This window comes from Malaclemys terrapin, chromosome 9 (genome assembly GCF_027887155.1).
Source record: "Malaclemys terrapin pileata isolate rMalTer1 chromosome 9, rMalTer1.hap1, whole genome shotgun sequence".
NCBI lineage: Eukaryota > Metazoa > Chordata > Testudines > Emydidae > Malaclemys > Malaclemys terrapin.
In genome coordinates, this window is record NC_071513.1 from 40,861,880 (window position 1) to 40,881,420 (window position 19,541).

Genomic DNA, 19,541 nt, shown 5'->3' on the forward strand with positions numbered 1-19,541 from the left:
GAATGATGGTGGCCAAAGAGACAATGCGAAACTTGACCTTCTTTATGAATGTGTTGAGGTCTCGTAGGTCCAGGATAGGCTGAAGCCCACCCTTGGTCTTGGGGATGAGGAAATAGCGGGAGTAGAACCCCTTGCCCTTGAACTCCTGAGGTACCTCCTCTATTGCCCCTAGAGCTAGGAGCGATTGCACCTCCTGCAAAAGAAGTTGTTCATGAGAAGGGTCCCTCAAGAGGGACGGGGAAGGGGGATGGGAGGGAACAGAATTGGATAGAAGATCCTGCCCCTACCGTGCTGAGGACCCAGCGGTCTGATGTGATCTGAGACCAAGCACGGTAGAAGAGGGAGAGTCGGTTCACAAAGGGGGGGAAGGATCCAGGATGGCAACTGGTGCACCGTCCTCAGGCACATATTCAAAAGTTGGGCTTGGGCCCAGGGGGCTGTTTGGTCGAACCCTGGCCTTGGCCTGAGGAGGATTGTGGAGGGCACCTCCTATTATTCCTGCCCCTTCTCCTTGGTGGATCTCGCCTAGGGGGCTCAGGGTAGGAGGAGGGCAGGGGCTGAGGCCTAAAGGGCTTTCTCTGAGGCGCCGGGGCGTGTAGCCCCCGAGACTTCAGAGTCGCCCACGAGTCCTTCAGGCTATGCAGGTGCATGTCCGTATTTTGGGCAAACAGGCCCTCACAGTCAAAGGAGAGGTCCTGTATTGTGTTCTGGACCTCAAGTGAAATCCCCGAACCTGGAGCCACACACTGCACCTCATAGCGATGGCGGTGGCCATGGTTCGAGCCTCAGAGTCCACCGCGTCCAGGGCTGCCTGGAGGGCGGTCCTAGAAACTACTCTACCCTCCTCAAGGAGTGCGCCAAACTCCTTGCAGCTGTCATAGAATCATAGAATATCAGGGTTGGAAGGGACCTCAGGAGGTCATCTAGTCCAACCCCCTGCTCAAAGCAGGACCAAACCCCAACTAAATCATCCCAGCCAGGGCTTTGTCAAGCCTGACCTTAAAAACCTCTAAGGAAGGAGATTCCACCACCTCCCTAGGGAACCCATTCCAGTGCTTCACAACCCTCCTAGTGAAAAAGTTTTTCCTAATATCCAACCTAAACCTCCCCCACTGCAACTTGAGACCATTACTCCTTGTTCTGTCATCAGGTACCACTGAGAAAAGTCTAGATCCATCCTTTTTGGAACTCCCTTTCAGGTAGTTGAAAGCAGCTATCAAATCCCCTCTCATTCTTCTCTTCTGCAGACTAAACAATCCCAGTTCCCTCAGCCTCTCTTCATAAGTGTCGGCCGGGATTAACTCCTGGAACTTAGCCAACGAGCTCCAGGAATTAAAGGCGTAGCGACTCAGCACTGCCTGCTGGTTCGCTGCTCGAAGCTAGAGCCCGCCAGTCGAACAGACTTTATGGCAGAAGAGATCCAGCTTATTGGTGTCCTGTGACTTAAGGTGCGGGGCTGGGCTTGACACTGCAGTCAGTGCCATCGCCGATGCTACTGGCAGTGCCTGAGTTTGCGAAGCCGGGCCCCGCACCTGCGGGGCCGGGTACCGCACCATCATGGCGATGAGGTCTCAGGCCGCCTCATAGGTGTCCAGAGTGGAGGGGAGATCAAGCACATCGTCCAAGTCGTCCCTGGTAGAGGAGTCTGTTCTCGCTGGACTCAACAGCTCCGCCACTGGGGCCGGAATCAACGGTGCTGATTCTTGAGGACCAGACTGAGGGTGTTCCACCGGAGGACGCACCCCACTGGAATCCCCCCTTGGCTTCTTGACTGGGGAATGTCCCCTATCTGGCCTCTTTTTCTTATGTGGCACTGGGGATTGCGAATGGTGCCGCCTGGAGGCCTTGTGGGCCAGGGAGCGGTGCTGGTGCTCCCTGGCAGAGTCCTTCCTCAGTGCCGGGACATCCCGCACCAAGGCAGGTGTGCTGCGCACCGAGGATGCCGGTGCCGGGGATGCCAGTGCTGGCTCTGGCTAAGGCCGAAGGGCCCCCTCCATTAGGAGGAGCTTCAAACGATAGTCCTGCTCTCTCTTAGTCCTAAGTCTGAAGCTCCTGCAAATTGGGCACTTATCTGTCTGATGGCCCCCCCGAGGCACTTGAGACAGGCGGCGTTTGGATCGCTTGTGGGCATAGGCTTCGCACACCTCTTGCACGCCTTAAACCCCTGCGACTGAGGCATGCCCCAGCGCTGGGGAGAGTAGAACAGGGGGAGAGCCCCCCCAAGGTAAGCTAAACTAATCTACAACTATTAACAACTAACTGACTAATGACTATTTACACAAAACAAGGGAACCACTAGGTAAGGCGCTTGCAGATGCAAGAGACTGAGCTGTTCCAATGACCGTCATGGGCGGTAAGAAGGAACTGAGCAGGCGGCGGGTCGGTAGGGTCATATATACATCACCATGAAGGCGCCACTCCTTTTCTTCTAACACTTTGCTGCTGCTGAAAGGCTGGCTGCGGGCGTCTCCCAAGTTCACAACATATTTCAGTAACACATACAGCAATACTTCATAACGTCACATACAATGATAGCACATGCGATTCAACAGGATATTAAGGTTCAAAAGATGAAGACATTTAAAATGATACCTCACAAGACAGGCTTTGTACAAAACATATCAATCACATGCCAGTAATGAATATGGGGGTTCCAGGATGCTACTTTGAGGTAAAGAGTGTCACACTCTTATCATACAATGATGATAACACTCTTTCCATTCCACTAGTATCTTGGGACGATGTTAAACAGCAGCTTCTAAAATTAGACATTTAAAAATCAGTAGGTCCAGATAATTTGCATCCAAAAGTACAAAAAGAGCTGGCTGAGGGACTCACTCAATTAATGTTGATTTTCAATAAGTCTTGGAACACTGGGGAAGTTCCAGAAGATTGGAAGAAAGCTAATCTTGTGCCAATATTTAAAAAGGTTAAACAGGATGATCTGGGTAATTATAGGTCTGTCAGTCTGACATTAATCCTCGGCAAGATAATGGAGTGGCTAATACAATCAACCCACGGGTGTCAAACAATTACAGCCCTTATTTTTATAAGGACCACACCTTGAAAGAATTTTTTCCCTAAACCCCTTCTGCTGGATTCAAAACAACCCCCAAAACGTGCTAATCTGATAATCAGAAGCAAAGTCCCCATTGACCAGGACATACCAATTCAAAGCAACACCAGATCCTGCCAGAACAGTTGCAAAACCTGTAGATATATCTCTAGTGCTACGATGATCAATCCCCTGCCCACCCCACAACACACTTTTCAATCCAGGGGTCCTACACATGCCTATCACAACATATGGTGTATCTCATCCAGTGCATCAAATTCCCCAACAACCACCATGTGGGTGAAACCAGATAATCACTACACCCGTCAATGAACTCATACAGAAAAATGATAAGAGACAAAAGTACCCTGTCACCAGTGAGGGAACACTTTTCACTAAGTGATCACTCCATATCTGATCTCTCAGTCCTCTTCCTCAAAGGCAACCTGCACAACACACTCAAAAGACAAGCCTGGGACCTTAAATACGTAACTCTGTTAGACACCAAAAATCAAGGATCAACAGAGACACTGGATTTATGGCTTATTGCAACAATCTGTAACCTACTAACTCTCCTTTGTCCTATGACTGCAGAGGTGTTTCCTGCCCACTTCATTTAAAGTGGTGCCACATGTTAAACCCTTATGCTTAACCATCAGTATCACCTTGAATTTATTTGTGATGCACTAGTTACCTTTTCTAGACCTGAAGAAGAGCTCTGTGAGGCTTAAAAGCTTGTCTCTCTCACCAACAGAAGCTGGTCCAATAGAACATATTACCTCACCCACCTTGTCTATATCAGGGAAAAACATTTACAATGTCACCAGAACTGTTTGCATCTCACAGTTGCTTCTTGTAATATCTACGCAGTAGCTATGCTCAGTACAATCCGCAGAGACACATAGGGCTGGTTCAACAAGCCTTCACACTCACTGTGGGCCCCATCAGTTTGCATGCGTAAAAATAGAGAGCAGCATCAAATTGCTTGTTTGCATCTTCCAGTGTCCTGAAAATACTTGGATTCACCTACAAACGGATGTGCTCACAGTTACCATGGGCACATCGCTTTAACGGACTTGTGGAAAGTGTTGTTCATTACACCAAGCCAGGTGTTAAAAAAACTGCTTGTTGTTCTATACAAAGAAGGTCCGAGTTGCTAGAGCATACACCTTCTCTCAGGAAAATGGTCCAGTCACTACCCTTTCTTGCTACACCTTCGAGTTTCATGCAGCTCACTGTAAAGAGATCATTTACACTCTGATCACCTGTTGTCTCTTGTCTTATACTTGGATTATAGGCTCTCTGGGGCAGGGCCTGTCCTTTTGTTCTATGTTTAAACAGCGCCCAAAACGGTGGGGTCTGGCCATGACCAGTGCTCCCTAGCGCTATGGTAACACAAATAATAAATATCAATGATTCTGCAAACACGCCCACACTTACTTTAAAGCCCATTTGTGGTTCCACTGGAGTCAATGGTGCTGTTCTGTTAGGCACATGTGTGTTTGCAAGATCAGACCTTTAAAGGACACCTTGAAAATCAAGGTCACGTTGTGTCTGCTCTAGGTGGACATCCCATGGAGCAGAGGGTTTGCTCCAATATCTTTGGCCTACATTCTAGCTGGGTAGCTTGCTCTGGGCCGCTCCCTCTGTGGACACTGTACTGTTGCCAGACAGCACCACCCAAACCCATAAATACAGCCCCACAGAGCAGGGGGAAGTGTCTCTCACCTTCAGTTCCTGGAGCTGCATCTTCATCTTCTCCTTTGCCTTCTCAAACATTCCAACCGCTGTCTCTTTCTCAATGTTCTCCTTGAGGATATTTTGCATCCTCTGGCAGGATCGCGGCCCCTGGATCTTAGCCGCCTCTGTTGGAAAGATGGGAGCAGTCACAGCTCTAGACAAGACTGGGAAGGATTTGGGGCAGGGAGGATGGCACGTACTGGGTTTAGGTGAAGAAAATAATGGCAACCAATGGCAGTGATGGCACCACTCGAAGGGACATCTAGCTGCTTCTTCTAGTGACAATGACCTTAGTGCTGGAGAAAGGAGCCAGCCTGGCTGCCCCAGAGAATGACACTCCCTCATATTCCTCAATGCAAATGACCCTCCATGCCCACACGTGCCCCAGCTCAGAGTGGGAGGAACCTCACTGCCCCAGGGCACTGCAGAGATGCCAGTGAAATGCTGAGCAGGAATGGATTTGTGCCAGATCCCAATCCCTGTTCCAAGACTCCAAGACTTCCAAGACAAATTAGACGATTGGGCCAAAAGAAACCTGATGAGGTTCAAGAAGGACAAGTGCAGAGTCCTGCACTTAGGATGGAAGAATCCATTCACTGTTACAGAATAGGGACCGAATGGCTAGGCAGCAGTTCTGCAGAAAAGGATCTAGAGGTTATGGTGGACAAGAAACTGGATATGAGTCAACAGTGTGCCCTTGTTGCCAAGAAGGCTAATGGCATTTTGGGCTTTATAAGTAGGAGCACTGCCAGCAGATCGAGGGACGTGATTGTTCCCCTCTATTCGACATTGTTGAGGCCTCATCTGGAGTACTGTGTCCAGTTTTGGGCCACACACTACAAGAAAGATGTGGAAAAATTGGAAAGAGTCCAGCGGAGGGCAACAAAAATGGTTAGGGGTCTGGAGCACATGATTTATGAGGAGAGGCTGAGGGAACTGGGATTGTTTAGTCTGCAGAAGAGAACGAGGGGGGATTTGATAGCTGCTTTCAACTACCTGAAAGGGGGTTCCAAAGAGGATGGATCTAGACTGTTCTCAGTGGTACCAGATGACAGAACAAGAAGTAATGGTCTCAAGTTGCAGCGGGGGAGGTTTCGGTTGGATATTAGGAAAAACTTTTTCACTAGGAGGGAGGTGAAGCACTGGAATGGGTTACCTAGGGAGGTGGTGGAATTTCCTTCCTTAGAAGTTTTTAAGGCCCGGCTTGACAAAGCCCTGGCTGGGATGATTTAGTTGGGGATTGGTCCTGCTTTGAGCAGGGGGTTGGACTAGATATCTCCTGAGGTCCCTTCCAACCCTGATATTCTATGATTCTATGACTCTTCCCCATCCCACTCCTCTGCCTCAGTGCAGTGTCCTGGCTCCTTCTCCCATGCCGGTTGTGGAAGCAGAGAAAAGAACTGACAGAAGGGAACTGCAATGCATGATGGTTGTTAGCAAGAGTCAGGCTTCGTTAGCAAGAGACAGTCTTTGTTAGCAAGAGTCAAGCTAGCTGTGACCCTGATAACCCTGATAACGCGAGATTTGTAGAAGCCAGGATTGTGTGAGGATTGTGTGAGACGGGTGAGAAAGAGCTATGTAAGAAGTCATTGTGACCTCAGTATAGATAAGGTGTAGAAGACCTTGTGTAGATAAGGTATAGAAACTAATTGTATGTAGGCAAGAGTCAAAACAAGTAAGGAAATGAGATATCAAGATGGCCTATGTATAAACAAAATGCAGCTGTCCCTCATTATTTCTGTAATGAAAGGTATAAATGCTTGCTGTAATTAGTTACCAGAGAGAGACCTACTTGCTCTCTCCTCTGCACATGTGAGAGTTAATAAAGCGTCTGACTTGTTGCACCTAAACAAAAACAGTGAGAACTCAGTTTTTCTCCGACACTGTTTAATCCTTCTGGAACTCCTCCATCCAGGGCCATCCCCAGGAGGATGCGGTGCCCGGGACATAGGTGCTGAGTTTCTAATCTGCCCAGGGGTGCTCCCCCTGGCTCCGCCCAGGCCCCACCCCATTCTACCCCTTTCTCAAAGGCCCCACCCGCCTTCCCTCTTCCCACCCCCACCCCATCTCTTTCCCGCCCAGTTCCGCTCCCTTCCCCGAGCACACTGCACCCTCGCTCCTTCCCCCCTCCCCTCAGTGCTTCCTGATGCTGCGAAACATCTGCTCTGCAGCAGGCAGTAGGCGCTGAGAGGGAGGGGGAGGCACTGATTGGGGGGTCTGCCAGCTGGCAGGAGGCACTGGGGAGAGGGGGAGGTTCTGGTTGGGGGCTCTTCCTCATCCCCCTACCCACCTGCCGCTTGCCTCCCCGTTCGCCTCCTCACCCTGCTCACCCACCCATGGCCCGCCTCACCTCCCTGCCCACCTCCTCATGATTTTATCAAAGCGCGGGGCCCGGGGCAGTCACCTCGATTCACCGTATCCAAGGGACTGCTCTGCCTCCACCCATCCATAAGGATCTCAGACTGACCCCAGTAGGGGAGAGAGAGAGAGAGAGAGAAAGCATGGAGCACGGGGTCATGGGACCTGAATCAGAGGCTGTGAACCAAAGTCAGGCCACGTATTAAAGCAGGTGCTTACAAGTTCACTGTCTGGTACATGAACTTGGCAAGGATCCTGCTATCACTGCTAAAACACAGGCACTTCTAAGAAGCACCAGTCATTGGGTATGTATGTAAACACATTCCAGAAGGCTAGCACAGGTACACCCCCAATCTAGCACAAGATAAGAGGATTTGACAGAAGTGATGAATCAGGAGCAAGGAGGTAACAAGCAGGTATCATGAAACACATAAGGTCGTCTGTAAGTTGTTTGTCTCAGTCTATTAATGTTGGGGTATCTCACCTTAACCCTTTGCATGGCCAACATGCAGACTGAGCCGCTCCTTGCCAGGGGGCACTGTTCCTGGAGGGCAATAAACCTGCCCAAGTGCCTTTGTCACTGAACTGTGCCTGTGGTCTTTCTTTATGAGTAACATCGAGGGCTGCTGAATTAGCAGGCTGCACTATCTGGTAGTGCTGATAACACCAGAGCTCCAAGAACAGAAGCACTGAGCAGCTGTAACAGCTTAACAGCATTACCATGGCAACGACAACACCCTCCCCCCCCCCCCCCAGTCTGCTGGATGGATGGAAAGGAGCACCGGCCGAATCTGCGGCACCACCAAACCCATGTTGCCCAAGAACACCAATTTACATATTTTGCTTCATGCTTTACTGGTGCTAATGAAACTGTCCCTGTAACTGGTCCCCAGTGAGAGGCAACAAGAGTTCTTCTATCTGTCTGGAAAAAAAAACATCTCAAGAGGCTAGAGAACAAACTTCTTCTTCGCTTTCCTGTCCCGTTTTATTCAGGGTCGGTGGCTCTTGTTCTTGGTCTCCAAGCGTTCCTGTCAAGTCCATCTTCCAAGCTGACATGAAACTTCTTCATGTCCTTCTCCAGCATCTCAAACCACCCTTTTCTGGGTCTTCCTTGTGGTCTTTGTCCTATGACTAGTAGATATTATACTCTCTCATCGACATATCCAATGTGTTGTTGTCTCACACAACTCAGCCACCTCAGTCAACGCTCCTTCAGTTTTTCCCTGATGGGAACTACCTGCATCATGGCTTGTACCATTTCACTGATTAGCCTCTCAGCTCTGTTCTTACTCATTGTCCCCCACAGCATTCTTATTTCAGCAATGTGAATTAGTTCTCTCTTCTTCATTGGCCTGCATTCTGACCTTTATGTCATGGCTGGTCTAACCATGGTCTTATACTTTGCTCTTTAGTTTTCTTGGCATGTTTGTATTGCAGAGAACTCCTCATCAACTCCCTCCATTTACACCAAGTGCTCTTCATGACACTCTTAACATCCACATCCCCATTCCCATCAAGGCTCAACACTGATCCGAGGTATTGAATTGTTGCACAGACTGTAACTCTATACCATCCAACTTTACTGGCTTCTCCTTGTCCCTCTCCATGAAGCATCATGTGTATTCCATCTTTTGACAGCTGATTTGTAAGCCATTTTTTGCTCCTGCAGCCCTCCATCATTCTAGGTCCCTTTCTAGTTCATGTTTACCCTTGCGGCACAACACTATGTCATCCGTGAAAAGCCTGCTCCATAGAGCCTCTCTCCTAATGCCCTGTCTCAAGGTGTCCATTACAGTCACAAACAGGAATGGGCTTAAAGCTGATCCTTGTTGTAGACCCTACAGTAAATGGCCCACTGGAGCCGGAGCTGCTCCTCATTACTGTTTTGTGGCCCTTGTACACGTCCATGATAGTCTGAACGTATAACTCTAGCAGATTGCGCGTCCACCGGCATCACCTCTAGGGACGCTGTCATAAGCCTTCTCTAAGTCCACAAACACTAAATGCAATTCCTTGCGTTTCTCCCTGTACTTCTCCTGCAGTATTTGGGCTGCAGATGCTGTGTCAATCATTGACCTTCCTGGCACAAACCCAGATTGGTTGTTGCTTACTTGATGCTCCAGTTCCTCACAAAGTCTTTTCTCGATAATACTTTCCAGTCATTTCGTTGTGTGACTCATTTACTTGATGGGTCTGTGTGAGTCAGTGCGTCGGTGCAATGGTGCCCCCTCTGGCTTTGGAGGATTCAGTTAAAGAAGTTCATCATCATCATCACTCCCCAATGCCAGAGAACAAACTGACACCACAAAACGCAGGGTCACCAGCAAAAGGGTCCTACCTTCATAGTAAGGCTTTAGGTCACTCTGGATGGACAGCGGAAGGGACTGGTAGACGGCCATCTTCTTCTTAAGGATCTCTCTTTCCAGGGTCCTCAGGATGATGTTTGTCTGCGTGAATCAATGTAAAGAGTTTGCCGTTATCTTTTCAATCCCTCAATTGTAAAAACGATCTAAATAAACGGTTTGGAACAGAAGACCTGATCAGGGATTCGGGGGTGGGGAGGGGGGTTTGCTTATTGGTAAGACCCAGAATCAAGGTGGAATATGCAGGTGTGGGATTCTTAAGGCCAGAGTTTTAGATACAAATATGTGAATTCAAACAGCCGGTGAGCTCCACAAACCTTTCCCCAGCTTAAAGGCTAAAGAACACCTAGTGCCTTCTAACTAACTTCATTGCTCCTGTGCCTCAAGGGTGTCTGAAGATTCCCTGGTTGGAGGTGCAGACTTTGAGTCTCTGATGGTTTTCCACCTCTACGACCTAGTCCAGTCCACAGTGTCCAACATATGCCCTGGTGGCTCCAGCTGATTATAATCACCAGCCAGTTAAGGGGGCAGGTTCTCTTGTTAGCTACAAGGATGAGAACCCAGTCTGGTATGTCCTTTGGGATTCCCAGTTGCTTTCCAATGGTATAAAGCAGTGGGGGTACTTGCCGTAGGAATTCACAAGAGACCAGACCTTAAACACATCAGCAGCCTAGCAGTGCTATGGTGGAACTGGTGCAGAGGGGAGTGGAACTATCCTGGACCTTTGTTCCCTCTAAGCTGCACGGTTGAGCAGCTGCCCAGGAGAGATTCAAGTGTTGCAGAGCCGCGCACATCTGACAGCACGTGTTCAGGTGCCCCTCCCCCTGCTGCTCTGCAGACATGTTACTCTTGCAGCTGCTCCCAAGACCCTCCTGCTGGCTGTGCAGAGGGAGCTGTGGGAGGGAGGTGCTGATGTCAGGATGTCCTTCCCCCCCCTGCCCCTGTACCCCATCTCCACAGAGCAGGGGAGAGGGGACAGCCTGGCTCAGGACTCTGAGCTGGAGAGAGCTGCTGTGGTCTGAGGTCTGAACCAGCTGGTCTTCGAGAATTCCCCAGCTGCCAGCACACACAATCTCTGTCCGTCTCTCTCTCTCTCTCCCTCTCCCTCTGCCATGTACCCCATCTCTGCAGAGCGGGGGAGGAAAGACAGGGCTCAGGACAGAGCAGGAGAGCTTTCAGCACACGGCATGTCTCAGCGCATGGCATGTCTCAGAAACTTCCCCAGAAGCCAGCACACATACAGTCTCTGTCTCTGTCTCTCTCTCTCACACGCACACACGCAAGCACAGTCTCTCTGTCACACACGCACACACAGTGTCTGTCACATACACCCATACACACAGAGTGTCTTTGTCACACACACAGTCTGTCACATACACACATACACAGTCTCTGTGTCACATACGCACACAGTCTCTGTCACATATACACACACACGCGCGCACACACAGTCTGTCACATACACACACACAGAGTCTCTGTGTCTCACACAATCTCTGTCTCTTTCACACTCACCTCCCAACACATACTTGTATTACTGTTGTTGTTACGTCTTGATACTTCCTGCAATGCACATACGTTCTCTGCACTTTTATTCTTTCAAAGTGTGTTATTTGAGTTTTTTTACTGGTCTCTGCATTTCATAATTTTTATTTCTCTTACACTTAAATTTAATTCTTTGAGTAGTGAGTTCTAAAATGCCTAACCTGTCCTGGCTGAAGTAATTATCCCTGTGGTAACTTAAAAAAAATTATATCTGGGTTTTGTGTGTCTACTGGTGGCGCACATCCCTCGGTGCACATAACAAAATTCATTCCGCCCATGGATGGAAAAAATGAGAGGGAGCATTGCCTTGGCATCCGAAGAAGTGGGTTGTAGCCCACCAAAGCTTATGCTCTAATAAATTTGTTAGTCTCTAAGGTGCCACAAGTACTCCTGTTCTTTTTTCAATCCTTGCGATTTATTTCAAGCTGACCAAGTTTCGTTGGTGTGCACAGAGATTCGATGTCTGATTATCTTACAGACTGGGGGATTGATCCTTGGCCCTCCCATTGGGCCGACATCACTGGACGCACCCATCCGTCACAGGAGGCATGTTAATGTATCGGGGGGCGGGAGGGGGTTGGAGCACGCTGCATTGGGCTTTGACCATCCTTGCCAGTCAGGATGGTCCCTAGGGGAACCATTACCAGTGTCATTTAGGCCTTTAGGGTGCTCTAAGTCACACCAGGGCCAAACCAGTCCTGGAATCAAGGCGATTTCTCCACCCCCCGCGCTCCCCCCTTGGGTCCTGTGCTAAATACAGCTCTGCTGCACCTGAGAGTCTGGCCCTGCATGGATGCCAGGTAATAAATGCTAAACACTGTGTGTTGGCTACAACCTACAGCTGTTCATGTCTCTTATCAGTGGGTCAGAAGGCAGAGTTCATCACAGAGCCGATCCTGCACTCCCTGAGAGTCCTCATCACCCATTGTTACCCTTCCATGGTTACTCCCATCCTGCAGCCCTCCTCGGCCAAGCAGAGGGGCAGGATAGCTGGATGAGTCTCACCCCAGAAGTTCTGTCTGGCAGGGCAGAGCACTCACTCTTTTCTTAACCTCAACTTACTTCCTCAATGAAGAAGTTGAGCTTGCAGTTTTCACTGGTCACTGGGCTCTTCTTCCCAACCTCACGGATTTTCTCCTGCACCGAGTCTTTGAACATATCAAGGCAGGGTTTCAGTGAGGCTCTGGTTCCCTTCTGGATCCTAGTTGGATAATAAAATACAAATCATTAAAAAGACAAATGGGCTCGACACAGCTGAGTGGGGAGGTAGGAGGAGAAACAAAGGTGGCTCTAAGCCATCTGTATCCCCCCTTCCAATCCCACAGCTGACCAGGTGCCATGCTGACTCTGGTACAAGCTAGATCAGCCACAGGGCTACTCTAACATCTGACACCTGGACTGATCCACTGAGAACTGTTCAGTCAGCTCAGGATCACTTGAAGCCAGTGCACACAGGTGCCTATCATACCCCCCCACCCCCTCTGCTCAGCTCCAGATCACCCCCTTTTCTAGCCAATACTGTAAAGCTGGGAGATTCCCCTTGGTCAGGAAGGAGCGAACACCCAAACACACCTTTCTATAGCAGCTGGGGTAAACATTTGACCCCCCCAGCTCTGCAGGAGCGACACCTCCACTGCCTCAACTACTGGGCTGAGCCCTTCTCCTTTTGGGCATCGGGGATGGATTGAAGCCACGGAGCTTTGTTCATTTCCTTACGTGCCCGTATCCAATGCCACTTACACCCCAAAGGGGCACAGGGTGGCATTTCCCTAAGTTACTCAGGTACAGTGCAATTAACGAAAGTGTGAATGGCAGGTGGGGGCAGGACCGCTGAAAGCAATGGAGCTGCAAAATTTGTCAAGGTGTCACCTTATTCTCCTGAAATTCCTCCTTAAATCCAGCTCTGCTGGGACGTGCACAGCACCCCCTCGGGCCTGGGCTATGCTAGTGCCAGCTGAGACTTCTGCTTTTTCATAGAATCATGGAATATCAGGGTTGGAAGGGACCTCAGGAGGTCATCTAGTCCAACCCCCTGCTCAAAGCAGGACCAATTCCCAACTAAATCATCCCAGCCAGGGCTTTGTCAAGCCTGACCTTAAAAACCTCTAAGGAAGGAGATTCCACCACCTCCCTAGGTAACCCATTCCAGTGCTTCACCACCCTCCTAGTGAAAAAGTTTTTCCTAATATCCAACCTTAACCTCCCCCACTGCAACTTGAGACCATTGCTTCTTGTTCTGTCATCTGGTACCACTGAGAACAGTCTAAAGCCATCCTCTTTGGAACCCCTTTCAGGTAGTTGAAAGTAGCTATCAAAACCCCCCTCGTTCTTCTCTTCTGCAGACTAAACAATCCCAGTTCCCTCAGCCTCTCCTCATAAGTCATGTGCTCCAGACCCCTAATCATTTTTTGTTGCCCTCCACTGGACTCTTTCCAATTTTTCCACATCCTTCTTGTAGTGCGGGGCCCAAAATTGGACACAGTACTCCAGATGAGGCCTCAACAATGTCGACTAGAGGGGAATGATCACGTCTCTCGATCTGCTGGCAATGCTCCTAATATGCTGTTAGCCTTCTTGGCAACAAAGGCACACTGTAATCACCAGGTCCCTGCCTAGCCACTCAGTCCCTAGTCTGTAGCAGTGCATGGGATTCTCCCGTCCTAAGTGCAGGATTCTGCACTTGTCCTTGTTGAACCTCATCAGATTTCTTTTGGCCCAATCCTCTAATTTGTCTAGGTCCCTCTGTATCCTATCCCTACCCTCCAGCGTATCTACCACTCCTCCCAGTTTAGTGTCATCTGCGAACTTGCTGAGGGTGCAGTCAACGCCATCCTCCAGATCATTAATGAAGCTATAGAACAAAACTGGCCCCAGCACCGACCCTTGGGGTACTCTGCTTGATACCGGCTGCAAACTAGACATGGAGCCATTGATCAGTACCTGGTGAGCCTGACGATCTAGCCAGCTTTCTATCCACCTTATAGTCCATTCATCCAGCCCATACTTCCTTAACTTGCTGGCAAGAATACTGTGGGAGACCGTATCATAAGCTTTTTGGTAAGCCTCCTTAATTTTGTTACCCATCTTCCTATCCATCCCCACCGTTTGTCTGACGCCCAGACTGTGAGCAGGGTCTGTCTTCTTCTTAACATGTCTGCCTAGTGCCTAGCACAATGGGAGCCAGGATCTGTCAGTGGGTTTCCTAGGCACTACCATAACAATTATAAATGGTGGACGAGGAGGAGAGTCAGGGCTGATTGTCTCTTCTAAAGTCATAATAATGTGTCACGAGTGGGACTTGAACAATCATGTCTAGTGGTCAGATATTTGACACTAGCAGTCGGAGATCGGCTACATGCCGTTGTAAGCCATCTCATCAAACCATCCCCTCCATAATTTATCAAGTTCAGTCTTGAAGCCAGTTAGGTTTTTGCCCCCCACTGCTCCCCTTGGAAGGCTGTTCCAGAACTTCACTCCTCTGATGGTTAGAAACCTTCATCTAATTTCAAGCCTGAATTTGTTGATGGCCAGTTTATAGCCATTTGTTCTTGTTCTTGGCCCCTGACTTTATACCTCTGATGTATTTATAGAGAGCAATCATATCTCCCCTCAGTCTTCATTTGGTTAGCCTAAACAAGCCAAGCTCTTTGAGTCTCCTCTCATAAGGTAGGCTTTCCATTCCTTGGGTCATCCTGGTAGCCCTTCTCTGCACCTATTCCAGTTTGAATTCATCATTCTTAAATATGGGAGACCAGAATTGCACACAGTATTCCAGGTGAGGTCTCACCAGGGCCTCGTATAATGGTATTAACACTTCCTTATCGCTACTGGAAATACCTCGCCTGATGCATCCTAGGATCGCATTAGCCTTTTTCACGACCACATCACATTGGTGGCTCATAGTCATCCTGTGAGCCACCACATCACATTGGTGGCTCATAGTCATCCTGTGAGCCACCAATACACTCAGGTCTTGCTCCTCCTCTGTCGCTTCCAACTGATAAGTTCCCAACTTATAGCAAAACTTCTTGATAGTTCCTAAGTGCATAACCTTGTACTTTGCACTATGCAATTTCATCCCATTTCTATTACTCCAGTTTTCAAAGGTTGTCCAAGTCTAATATGATATTCTGGTCCTCCTCTGTATTGTCAATACCTTCTAACTTTGTGTCATCTGCAAATTTTATTAGCATACTCCCACTTTTTGTGCCAAGGTCATGAATAACAATGTTAAATAAGATGGTTCCCAAGACCAATACCTGAGGAACTCCACCAGCAGTCTCCCTGCAGACTCACAGTTCACCTTTCAGTATGACCTATTGTAGTCTACCCTTTAACCAGTTCCTTATATACCTCTCAATTCTCATATTAATCCCCATCTTTTCCAATTTAACTAATTTTCCATGTGGAACTTTAAATCCAGGGACATCAGTCTAAAGAAAATCAGTTGTTTTCTCAAAAGAAAGAGATCAGGCTGGTCTGGCACTATCTACCTTCTGTAAAACCCTGTTGTATTTTATCCCAATTCCTGTTTACCTCTATGTCCTTAACTACTTTCTCTTTCTTTTGTTCTAAGATCTTGCATACAACTGAGGTCAAACTAACTGTAGTTTTTCAGATCTCTTTTTCCCCCTTTCTTAAAAACCATCTACTATATTAGCAATCCTCGAATAATAGGGTATAACTCCCGAGTTTTCCAGATTCATTAAAGATCCTTGCTATTGGGCTTGTGATTTCATGTGCCAATTCCTTCAATAAACTTGGATGGAGATTATCCAAACCCTCTGATTTAGTCCCATGAAGCTTTTTAGTTTGACTTCCACCTCAGATGTGGTAATTTCTATTGTACTTCCATATCCTCATTTCCATTAGCCACCCTGCTACTACCCCTGAGCTCCTCATTTGCCTTATTAAAAACTCAGGCAAAGTATTTGTTTAGGTGTTGGGCCATGCTTAAATTAGTTTTTATCTCCGCCCATCCTCAGTGTTTAGTGGTCCTCCTTCTTCTTTCCTTGTTTTCTTTTTATTTATATGGCTACAGAACCTTTTACTATTGGTTTTAATTTTCTTTGCAAGGTCCAACTCTGCTTGGCTTTGGGCACTTCTCACTTTTCCCCTGCACTTTCTGATTTCTAAGAGGTAGCTTTCCTTGCTGATCCTTCCAATCTTCCATTCTTTGTAGGCTTTTTGCTTCCTTTTAATAATCTGTTTGATATGCTTGCTCATCCAACTTGGTCTGGTAACGCTTCCCTACAATTTTTCCCCCTTGCTTGGGATCCAGGCTTTAGGTAGCTTCTGCAACTTTGATTTAAAGTAATCCCAAGCCTCCTTCACATTTAGATCCTTCAGTTCTTCAATCCAGGCCACTTTCCTAACTAATTCCCTTCATTTTCTAAAGTTTGCCCTTTTGACGTCGAGGACCCTAGTTGCAGATCTATTTTCCCTCCATTTAGTTCAAACTGAATTAGCTCATGATCACTCGAACTAAGATTGTCCTCTACAACCAGTTCGTCTCTGAGGTTCTCCCTACACACGAATACTAAAATCTAAAATGGCATCACCTCTTGTGGGCTCGTTGACTCTTTGGTGAAGAAATCTGTCAGCCTCAGCCATCACATCCAGGAAAATCTGGGCCCAACTATTATTATTAGCACTTGTCCTCCAATCTATACCTGGGAAGTTAAAGTCTCCCATAATCACACTATTCCCAGAAGTATTTATTTCACTAAAAACATTAAAGAGGTCTCTATCCAGAGCAAAATCAGATCCTGAGGTTTGTAGCAGACCCCCAGAACTAACCCAGTAGAGCCTCTGGTAGCTTTCTTCCCCAAAGTGGTTTTGACCCAAAACAGACTCTGTTTTAGCCATTCCATCACTCCTAATTTCTTTGCAGTCTGCCTCATCATTAATATACAAGGCTGCTCCACCACCTTTACCTTTAGTCCTGTCTTTCCTGAACAGCACATACCCTTCAATACCTGCACTCCAGTTATGACTACTATGCCACTATGTTTCTGATATCCCGGTAGTATCCGATTTCACTTCCTGCACCAGGAGTTCTAGCTACTCCGTGTTGTTCCTCAGGGTTTTTGCATTGGTGTACAAACATCTTAACTGTTGCTGGTTGGCTTTGCCCAGATTCCTCACCCAATTGGGTACAGTCATTCTACTGCCAGTATCGCCTGTCTGTTACCTTCACCGGTATTGACAGTATCTTTCCTGTTAATGTCCATTCTCCTACCTACTGCTGTATTCTTTTCCTCCTGGTCAATATTAAGATCAGGCGTGGAGATTATATGAGCGTCTCCCCCAAGTTCCTAGTTTAAAGCTCTTTTAATCAGTTGTGCCAACCTCCATCCCAGAAGTCAATTTCCCTCCCTATTCAGGTGAAGTCCATCCCAAGAGAACAGTCCTCTCTCCATTACTGCCTCTCAGTGGTCAAACATCCCAATGTTCTCCTGATAGCACCACTGCCTGAGCTATCTGTTAATCATCATAATCTTCTCTCGCCTTCATTATCCTCCTTCAGGGACAGGTAAAATCCCACTGAAGATGAGCTTCCATTTCCTTAAGCATCTTCCCCAGTCTGCCACAGTCTCCCTTGATGCGCCCAGAAAGAATCTACCAGTATCATTTGTTCCCATGTGAAGGATAGTCAGTGGATTCTTTCCTGCTCCTGTTACGATCCTCTTCAGCCTTCAATCCACATCCCATATCTAGGGCCAGATTTCCAATTAGACACAATAGGCACAAGTCTAGGGGCAACAGCGTTCTAAGGATGTGCTAAGGATAATGTACGTCCTGCAGCTTCCACATCCGGTCATCTTCATTGACTCTTCCATTCCTTGGGTCACTGCTGCCTTTCTATCTGTCATAACCTTCCCGCCTAAGCTCCTGTCAGGTGGAAACAAAAACAAACAAACACCAAACGCTCCCTCCTCAAGCTCCACTTATAAACTCCCACTCGAACTCCCCTGTTTTCCGTTCTGTTTGCTAGCTCCTGTGCCACTGACTGGCTGCTTTGCTGCCTTTATAGGGCCCCTAATCAGGGAAGTCCCACCTTCTAATTGGGGACGGCCCATCCCCTAAAGGGGGCTCTGCTATGATCAAAGGCTCTGCTTCTCTGATAGCACACTGGCCCCTATCAGCCTCTGCAAACTGAAACAACCACTACCACCACACAACACACAGGAACTCACTCCCTTCCCCTAAGGAATAGGGGCTTGACTCCTCCCTTCTCCTCCAACACAACTCCCACTCAAATTCCACTGTTTTCAGCTCTGTTTGCTGGTTCCTGTGCACATCACTACAGCTAGGGCGTTCGCCTTGTTTCACAGACACTTCCTGGCACTCCTCCTGGGTTTAACTAGGGTGCCTGGACCAATCAGGGGCCATGAGGGAAGCTGTCAGTCTGGCCTTCCCAGGTGGTACTTCCTGTGGTGTTTATCTCCACAGGGTCTAGATCAGTGGTTCTAAAACATCTGTATTGGTGACCTCTTTCACACAGCAAGCTTCTGAGTGTGATCCCCCTTATAAATTAAAAACACTTTTTATCATTTAACACTATTATAAATGCTGGAGGTGAATTGGGGGTTGGGAGCGGAGGCTGACTGCTCACAACCCCCCATGTAATAATCTCAACTCCCTGAGGGGTCACGACCCCCAGTTTGAGAACCCCTGGTCTATATGGTAATACATGCAGGCCTACCAAGCCTGTTGGGTAGTGGTGCGGAGGTGTCAGCTGTCCTGTACACCCAGGTTCTAGTCCCCACAGAACCTCACGTCATGCTCCAGCAAGACTGGGGTTAGGGGAGCTGGTGGGGGACTCCACCAGGCTGGGTTAGCCAGGAGGGCCAGGGAACCGGTTTCTGCAGGACCCTGAGGCCAATGGGGAGCCTAGAGCCCTACCAAAGGAGGCTCAGTGTCTTTGCAGCCTGAGTGGGGTAGGGCTCCTCTCACCTGAATATGTTTGCAAACATGGAGTCGATTTTGTCGTAGATGGGCTGAGCCAGGGCGCTGTTGAGGTCTATGCGGGCAAAGACCCGAGATGCATATACACCATTCTTCTGGCACACAGCTTTCAGGGTCATGTGGAAGCCTTGGTAGCCAGTGTCTCGCTGGATAATTGGAAATACAGTTGTAATGAAATGGGTCTGGGATACATTACTTACAATTTGTATTCCAGTGGGACCTATAGACCGCGGCTGAGCTAGGGCCCCATTGTGTGGGGAGCTGTACATACATGCAGTGGAGCTGTAAGGTGTAATTTCCAGCTCAAGAGACATATCCATCCACACTAACTCTGATCCGTCCAAGACCCTAGGTACGTACTTGGGGCAGCAACCCCCCTGCCCCCTGCCACCTGTGCCAACACTGCTAAACTTCTCTTTGTAGTGCATTCGCTCGATCAGATGCCAGCTGCAGTGTAGATGCACCTATGAGAGACAGGCTCTGTCCTGAAGAGCTACTCTAACCCATGT

General features: G+C 48.3%; 1 protein-coding gene across 1 annotated transcript in view; it reads right to left on the bottom strand.

The window, feature by feature from the left end:
* Nucleotides 1-19,541, bottom strand: part of LOC128843329 (nuclear GTPase SLIP-GC-like) — a 62,082-nt gene that overhangs the window by 8,938 nt on the left and 33,603 nt on the right. Inside the window, exons 14-17 of the mRNA XM_054040096.1 lie at nt 19,021-19,178; nt 12,124-12,262; nt 9,492-9,600; nt 4,784-4,920 (exon numbers count right to left, since the gene is read on the bottom strand). Coding sequence (XP_053896071.1) covers nt 4,784-4,920; nt 9,492-9,600; nt 12,124-12,262; nt 19,021-19,178 — 543 coding nt within the window. The remainder of the gene's footprint in view (nt 1-4,783; nt 4,921-9,491; nt 9,601-12,123; nt 12,263-19,020; nt 19,179-19,541) is intronic.